At 48.0% G+C, this 9,281-nt stretch overlaps 1 protein-coding gene across 1 annotated transcript; it reads right to left on the reverse strand.

The window, feature by feature from the left end:
- Positions 1-6,742: 6,742 nt before the first annotated feature.
- On the reverse strand, positions 6,743-8,707 carry LOC138362995 (putative uncharacterized protein DDB_G0290521). The gene is made up of 2 exons (XM_069321644.1): positions 8,628-8,707; positions 6,743-7,352 (listed from the first exon to the last, which is right to left on the reverse strand). The coding sequence occupies exons 1-2, from the start codon at positions 8,705-8,707 to the stop codon at positions 6,743-6,745; spliced, it is 690 nt and encodes a 229-aa protein (XP_069177745.1).
- Positions 8,708-9,281: the final 574 nt, after the last annotated feature.

A 9,281-nucleotide genomic window follows, 5' to 3' on the forward strand; every position in this document is an offset into this window, starting at 1 on the left:
CTCTCACGACTCTATAATAAAACCTTCCCCTCTCCCCCCCCCCCCACATACACACTAGTTCATAATGGCGGAGGAGGGAAAAAAAACAAAAAGGAGGGGAGAGTGGGGGAGAATATTTTATCCGGAGCTTCCTGCGAGTCGGTATTTATCATGAGACCCGAATTTGTGACCCACGGTGGTCATCTGAGGTCATTTTTGCTCGTCACGCTCACCTGGTCACGTCATATAACTCAGACGGAGCCGACGACGCAGTTAAGGCCCCCGCACAGTATTGCAACTACACACGATTTTAGGAGACATTTTCAAGGAGCCGTTTAACCGGATACACTCTCTCTATATAGGATGTCTAATTTAACCTCTTGCAATGAGATCATTCTCCTTTCGTTTGAATGAACAGAGTGCCTTTATTTTTTGTTATATTGAATTGATTAGGATCATAAATAATAGAAATTCTCTGGGTGTGATCTCTCCGGCTTGAGAGAGAACCGGAGAGATCGCTAGAGTGCCGAGTGAGAGACTCTTCGGCTCCAGTGGCCTACTGAGGAAATAATCCGCAATCCGCACACCTTTTTATCTATCTCATACTGATATTATATATATATATATATATATATATATATATATATATATATATATATATATATATATATATATATATATATATTAGTATATTTTGGTAGCAGTCTTTCCTGTAGACATATATTATTAAATATGACCGAAAAAGTAAGATTAATAATTCTAACACGAATTTTCTCAATCTTTCGTACATTACGCTTCACTGTTGGAGGTAAATCAAAAATCACTTCTCCAAAATTCATTTTTATTTCTAGTCTGACGCGACACGGGCGCGTTTCGTAAAACTTATTACATTTTCAAAGACTTCACAAATACACAACTGATTAGAACTTGCGTTTCCCTGATTTTATATCTACATTTGAGTGAGGTGGGAAGGGTGATGTGGCATTAACACAAGACAGAACACTAGGGGATATTAATAGGGTATTAAAAGTATCAACACAAGACAGAACAGAAACAATGGGTATTGAATAGAAGTGTTTGTAGAAAGCCTATTGGTCCATATTTCTTGATGCTTCTATATTGGAGCGGAGTCTTGAGGTGGGTAGAATATAGTTGTGCAATAATTGGCTGTTGATTGCTGGTGTTGACTTCTTGATGTGTAGTGCCTCGCAAACGTCAAGCCGCCTGCTATCGCTGTATCTATCGATGATTTCTGTGTTGTTTACTAGGATTTCTCTGGCGATGGTTTGGTTATGGGAAGAGATTATATGTTCCTTAATGGAGCCCTGTTGTTTATGCATCGTTAAACGCCTAGAAAGAGATGTTGTTGTCTTGCCTATATACTGGGTTTTTTGGAGCTTACAGTCCCCAAGTGGGCATTTGAAGGCATAGACGACGTTAGTCTCTTTTAAAGCGTTCTGTTTTGTGTCTGGAGAGTTTCTCATGAGTAGGCTGGCCGTTTTTCTGGTTTTATAGTAAATCGTCAGTTGTATCCTCTGATTTTTGTCTGTAGGGATAACGTTTCTATTAACAATATCTTTCAGGACCCTTTCCTCTGTTTTATGAGCTGTGGAAAAGAAGTTCCTGTAAAATAGTCTAATAGGGGGTATAGGTGTTGTGTTAGTTGTCTCTTCGGAGGTTGCATGGCTTTTCACTTTCCTTCTTATGATGTCTTCGATGAAACCATTGGAGAAGCCGTTATTGACTAGGACCTGCCTTACCCTACAGAGTTCTTCGTCGACTTGCTTCCATTCTGAGCTGTGGCTGAGAGCACGGTCGACGTATGCGTTAACAACACTCCTTTTGTACCTGTCAGGGCAGTCGCTGTTGGCATTTAGGCACATTCCTATGTTTGTTTCCTTTGTGTAGACTGCAGTGTGGAAACCTCCGCCCTTTTCCATGACTGTTACATCTAGAAAAGGCAGCTTCCCATCCTTTTCCGTCTCGTAAGTGAAACGCAGCACGGAACTCTGCTCAAATGCCTCCTTCAGCTCCTGCAGATGTCTGACATCAGGTACCTGTGTAAAAATGTCGTCAACATACCTGCAGTATATGGCCGGTTTCAAGTTCATGTCGACTAAGACTTTTTGCTCGATGGTACCCATGTAGAAGTTTGCAAACAGGACACCTAGGGGAGAACCCATGGCGACCCCATCTACTTGCTTATACATGTGCCCATCCGTGCTCAAGAAGGGTGCCTCTTTAGTACAAGCTTGGAGTAGTTTCCTCAGAATACTTTCTGGCATGTCAAGAGGAGTACAGGCTGGATCACGATACACTCTGTCGGCTATCATTCCGATTGTCTCGTCCACAGGTACGTTGGTAAACAGCGATTCTACGTCCAACGAGGCTCTTATCCCTGTGGCCCGTGCGCCCCGCAGTAAGTCCACAAATTCCTTTGGAGACTTCAGGCTGAAGGCGCAAGGAACATAAGGAGTCAGCAGGCCGTTGAGTCGCTTCGCCAGTCTGTACGTGGGTGTGGGTATCTGGCTAATGATTGGCCGAAGTGGGTTTCCAGGCTTGTGCGTCTTGACATTTCCATACGCATATCCAGGTTTATATTCCCCAATGATCTTTGGCAGGTGGAGTCCGGATTTCTTGGCGTTCACAGTTTCGATCAGTTTGTTGACCTTTGCTTTTAATTCGGCTGTAGTGTCCTTCGTTACCCTTTGGAACTTAGTTTGGTCAGAGAGTATGATGTTCATTTTCGCCAGATATTCGTCTTTTTTAAGAATGACATATATTGGCGACTTGTCACCTCTCCTGACAACTATCTCCTTGTTCTCACGAAGGCTTTTAGCTGCCGCTTTAAGCTCGGGGGACAGTATGGTGCTTCTGTAGTTGCCTCGATTCTTTCCTCCTTCTGCAATAAGTTCTGCTTGTAAGGTATCTTTGGTAGTGACCTTCTTTTGTGTCTCGAGGTCGAATATGTCGTCCAACAGAATTTCCAACTCTACTTTCCGGGCCATTTCACTCGGTCTGGACATAACATGACAGTTTATGCCCAGATTTAGGAGAGTGACTTGGTCCTCAGTGAGGTTAATTCCTGCAAGGTTCAGGAAGCCATCTCTTGGTCGTGGAATTGCCATAGGTCCTCCATATAATATTGTTAGTTTCTTGATAATCCTTGTTTCAGTGCTGAGGTGATGTTGGTCTGTGAGGATGTCGAGGTGTTGTTCAATGCGGGTACGGATACTATGGTCGATGTTGCTATTTCTCCACTCGTTTGTAGCATGAAGTAGTTGCGTTTTGTTGTCTTTGATTTCATATCAAAGAAATTATGAAATCAAAGAGGTGACAAGTGTTCTGTCTTGTGTTAATGCCACATCACCCTTCCCACCTCACTCAAATGTAATGCCACATCACCCTTCCCACCTCACTCAAATGTAGATATAAAATCAGGGAAACGCAAGTTCTAATCAGTTGTGTATTTGTGAAGTCTTTGAAAATGTAATAAGTTTTACGAAACGCGCCCGTGTCGCGTCAGACTAGAAATAAAAATGAATTTTGGAGAAGTGATTTTTGATTTACCTCCAACAGTGAAGCGTAATGAACGAAAGATTGAGAAAATTCGTGTTAGAATTATTAATCTTACTTTTTCGGTCATATTTAATAATATATATATATATATATATATATATATATATATATATATATATATATATATATATATATCGTCTAATCCCAGCCTCTCTTAAAGAGAAAAATATTGTCCAATGGGATTTAGAAAGATCTTCCAAGCATGAATCATCCTAAATGAATAACCCAAGCTGCCCTATATATATATATATATATATATATATATATATATATATATATATATATATATATATATATATATACATATATATATATATATATATATATATATATATATATATATATATATATATATATATATATACATATACGTATATATATATATATATTCAGCATCATTAGAGTGCAGCAAGAAGAGGAACCCTAGAGAGAGAGATGGGATGCTGCAGCTGCCACCATTGCAGATCCCAACCCAGCTGAAGAAATCCTTTCCTAGCACTGTGGAGTACCTCATTCTTTTTGCTTAATATCTCCAGCTAAAATTAGCGACGGCTATTTCTTCATCTGGGCCCACCAAAACACTTCAGGATTTTTAAGGGGAAAAAATATGGTACACTGTTGCGAGAGAAAACACTGCTTTATACAGCTTAATATAATTGCTTTTACTGCCTCGTTCTGAAGCTTTCTCTGTAATAACAACGAATAAATTGGTTATGTTTTTTCCCGTCTTAAGATTATGGATCGTCACTCCATCCCCGCCGTCACGTGAGGTGGGGCAGAGGCGGCCACACCGTCACGTGAGGCGTTGAGCGCTGGCCACACCATCTCCAGGGTGAGAGACCTCTGGCCACACCATCTCCAGGGTGAGAGACCTCTGGCCACACCATCTCCAGGGTGAGAGACCTCTGGCCACACCATCTCCAGGGTGAGAGACCTCTGGCCACACCATCTCCAGGGTGAGAGACCTCTGGCCACACCATCTCCAGGGTGAGAGACCTCTGGCCACACCATCTCCAGGGTGAGAGACCTCTGGCCACACCATCTCCAGGGTGAGAGACCTCTGGCCACATCATCTCCAGGGTGAGAGACCTCTGGCCACATCATCTCCAGGGTGAGAGACCTCTGGCCACACCATCTCCAGGGTGAGAGACCTCTGGCCACACCATCTCCAAGGTGAGAGACCTCTGGCCACATCATCTCCAGGGTGAGAGACCTCTGGCCACATCATCTCCAGGGTGAGAGACCTCTGGCCACACCATCTCCAGGGTGAGAGACCTCTGGCCACACCATCTCCAGGGTGAGACCTCTGGCCACACCATCTCCAGGGTGAGAGACCTCTGGCCACACCATCTCCAGGGTGAGACCTCTGGCCACACCATCTCCAGGGTGAGACCTCTGGCCACACCATCTCCAGGGTGAGAGACCTCTGGCCACACCATCTCCAGGGTGAGAGACCTCTGGCCACACCATCTCCAGGGTGAGAGACCTCTGGCTACACCATCTCCAGGGTGAGAGACCTCTGGCCACACCATCTCCAGGGTGAGAGACCTCTGGCCACACCATCTCCAGGGTGAGAGACCTCTGGCCACACCATCTCCAGGGTGAGAGACCTCTGGCCACACCGTCACCAGGGTAGGAGACCTCTGGCCAAATACCAGACATAACAGACGAGGATATCCAAGTGTCTATTTATTTGTATAATTGTATGGCCGTCTGTGGGATTTCTTCAAGACAACTTGGTGGATCGATGACCTAATCCGCTCTATCACCTAATATGTCGCCTTTGTCGCCGGGTATCTGTCAATTCGTTATAATACGACGTATTAGTAAAAATTCCATATATTGGAATATATATTGACGGAATTTATACTGACGCCAACGCACTGGAATACTGACGTTATCTGTGAATTGACCTCGATAGGTAAGGTAGGCTGCTAGGGTTCGTACGTTTCTGGCCATGCAAAGCCGCTACATTTTGCAGTTGCATGGCACTAAATTAAATCCAATTTTGCCATTTTTCCACAATGAATGAAATTATGCGCGTGAACTCCTAAGAGTTATCACAAGATCCTTTTTGACGAAAAAAAATGCCAGTGTAGACTGCCTATCACATGCCTCTGTATGACTAACCATCCTGTGTGATGGGGATGGACAGCTACACCTCCAGGTACACCACTAACAGCTACACCTCCAGGTACACCACCTACAGCTACACCTCCAGGTACACCACCAACAGCTACACCACCAGGTACACCACCAACAGCTACACCTCCAGGTACACCACCAACAGCTACACCTCCAGGTACACCACCAACAGCTACACCTCCAGGTACACCACCAACAGCTACACCTCCAGGTACACCACCAACAGCTACACCTCCAGGTACACCACCAACAGCTACACCTCCAGGTACACCACCAACAGCTACACCTCCAGGTACACCACCAACACAGCTACACCTCCAGGTACACCACCAACACAGCTACACCTCAAGGTACACCACCAACAGCTACACCTCCAGGTACACCACCAACACATCCTGTAGTCTTCCGCCCGAGTTACAACACAAATAACTGCGTCCTGTGCTCCTCTTTGTTGCAGTAAACACTCACATAACGTCCCTGTAAATTCGTTTCAACAAACTCGAACACAGCTCATCATACAGTGTGTTGTCACCGCTGCCCCCGCATGTAACTGTAACCTCCACTCACCCAGGAATACAACCCTCCCGTCACACTGCACCCACAGCAGTATTTTTCCCTTTCCTCCTGTGGCTCACGCACTAGTCCGGTCCTCAGGTTCAGCTAAGACAAATATTCGTGTCCTCTGCCGCTCTGTGGAGGTAGCCACACAGCTTCCATGTCTTCCATCGCAGATAAAATACAGCTAAGTACCCCCATTCGTTGTTGACCAGACCACACACTAGAAAAATGAAGGGACGACGACGTTTCGGTCCGTCCTGGACCATTCTCAAGTCGCTTGACTTGAGAATGACTCAATCGACTTGAGAATGGTCCAGGACGGACCTGAAACGTCGACGTCACTCCCTTAATTTTCGGATGTGCGAGTCGGGGGTGTCAAAAGCCAGGTATGTGTATTCCCACGCTCCAGTAACAGTTACAAGCTCCGGCCACAGCTACCAGACACACGCACACAACTGCCTTTCCCTTCTGCGGCGTCCGGTCAGCCTAGACACACTGCCGCGCCTTCCTGCCACAGGTCACGTTCCGTCCCGTTAGGTGTGATGGGTGGTTGAGGGGCTGGGAGGACGCGGCGTGACAAACAAGGCCGTGAAGCAGAGGAGGTCGCGGAGACTCCTGGCGACGCTGGAGGTCGCTGGGACTCCTGGCGACGCTGGAGGTCGCGGGGACTCCTGGCGACGCTGGAGGTCGCTGGGACTCCTGGCGACGCTGGAGGTCGCTGGGACTCCTGGCGACGCTGGAGGTCGCGGGGACTCCTGGCGACGCTGGAGGTCGCTGGGACTCCTGGCGACGCTGGAGGTCGCTGGGACTCCTGGCGACGCTGGAGGTCGCTGGGACTCCTGGCGACGCTGGAGGTCGCTGGGACTCCTGGCGACGCTGGAGGTCGCTGGGACTCCTGGCGACGCTGGAGGTCGCTGGGACTCCTGGCGACGCTGGAGGTCGCGGAGACTCCTGGCGACGCTGGAGGTCGCGGAGACTCCTGGCGACGCTGGAGGTCGCTGGGACTCCTGGCGACGCTGGAGGTCGCGGAGACTCCTGGCGACGCTGGAGGTCGCTGGGACTCCTGGCGACGCTGGAGGTCGCTGGGACTCCTGAAAGAGACTGACCGCCGCGGGTTGAGTGTTGTCACAGCATAAAATCAATGGGTCACCGGTAGTGACGGCAGCCATTTTATATTTGCTTCTTCTCAACCCTCAACCTATCTTAGGTTGAGTCTAAGGTACCTTAAGACTACATGAAGGGTTACATAGTGCGTGTCAAGCGCTATGTCATGGTTAGGTCATCATCTCGAAGCATGGTTAGTGACGCAGAAACAAAGATTGACGAAGATTAAAGCCACCCCCAAGAGGTGGCACGGGCATGAATAACCCGTAAGCAGGAACACGTCAGTAGGTTGGACACATGGAGAGGGGGGGGAGGGGGGGTGAAAGAAGGAAGGTGAAGTACAAATGTCATTAATGAGATGAAGGGATATTAATAAGGTATTGGCTTGGCGCTTTCTCCTGATAGTTACCTTTATACGATTCTGTACGTTGTCAATAAATTTTAGACCACATGTGAGAATATATATAAACAGCCTGGTACTCTCCTAGTTGTACTCACCTAGTTGTGCTTGCGGGGGTTGAGCTCTGGCTCATTGGTCCCGCCTCTCAACCGTCACATGTGATACTAAGTGTGTGTTTATTGCCCCATGTAAAAGGGTATTATGGTATTAATATTCTAATCCAATTCCCTTTAAGGCCCCCCAATATTTGCTCTCGTGTTATTTATACGATCCTCTCTATTACCTTAATTCCTGTTATTTTAATCGTCAATCATAATTCTCTTCCATTTCGGTGCTATAGTTCCTTCCCATGTTTCACCAGTGCCAACAATTGCATATTTCATCTGCTAACACATTGTGTGAGTGCGAATGTGAGTGTATTTGTATGTATGAGTATATATGTATGTGTGTGGGCATTACGGGCTATTCATGCCCGTGCCACCTCTCGGGTGGCTTAATCTTTATCAATATATATGTGTGCATAATATGTATAGAGTCCCCCCCCCCCCTTCCCCTCACCTACCCAGAAGCCCCCACGCCCAAAGGCCTTTTCCCCCGAGGCCCTCATTCGGAGGCCTTTACCCCGAAGGGCCTCCCCCGAAGGGCCTCACCCGGAGGGCCCCCTCACTACACCTCCATCCACTGCCCGGAGCACAAACAAAAGAATTAACTCCCGGGCAAAAATGAGGTAAAATAATGCAGGCAAATGTGCTAGTGATGTGATGCTTGGTGGCCGGACACGCTCGTTCCCCGCGGGGGTAAACAGCTCGCCGGAGGTGGCACCTGGCGAGGCGGTGCCAAGCTGTCAGGCTCTCAACATCACCGACAGCTGCGAGGGCTCTCGACATCATGGGCAGCTGCGAGGCTCTCAACATCATGGGCAGCTGCGAGGGCTCTCGACATCATGGGCAGCTGCGAGGGCTCTCGACATCATGGGCAGCTGCGAGGCTCTCAACATCATGGGCAGCTGCGAGGGCTCTCTACATCATGGGCAGCTGCGAGGCTCTCTACATCATGGGCAGCTGCGAGGGCTCTCGACATCATGGGCAGCTGCGAGGGCTCTCAACATCATGGGCAGCTGCGAGGGCTCTCAACATCATGGGCAGCTGCGAGGCTCTCTACATCATGGGCAGCTGCGAGGGCTCTCTACATCATGGGCAGCTGCGAGGCTCTCTACATCATGGGCAGCTGCGAGGGCTCTCAACATCACCGGCAACTGCGAGGGCTCTCAACATCATGGGCAGCTGCGAGGGCTCTCAACATCATGGGCAGCTGCGAGGCTCTCTACATCATGGGCAGCTGCGAGGGCTCTCAACATCACCGGCAACTGCGAGGGCTCTCAACATCATGGGCAGCTGTCAGGCTATCAACATCACAGGCAGCTGTCAGGCTGTCAACATCACAGGCAGCTGCGAGGGCTCTCAACATCATGAGCAGCTGTCAGGCTCTCAACATCACAGGCAGCTGTCAGGCTGCC

Source organism: Procambarus clarkii, chromosome 1 (genome assembly GCF_040958095.1).
Source record: "Procambarus clarkii isolate CNS0578487 chromosome 1, FALCON_Pclarkii_2.0, whole genome shotgun sequence".
NCBI lineage: Eukaryota > Metazoa > Arthropoda > Malacostraca > Decapoda > Cambaridae > Procambarus > Procambarus clarkii.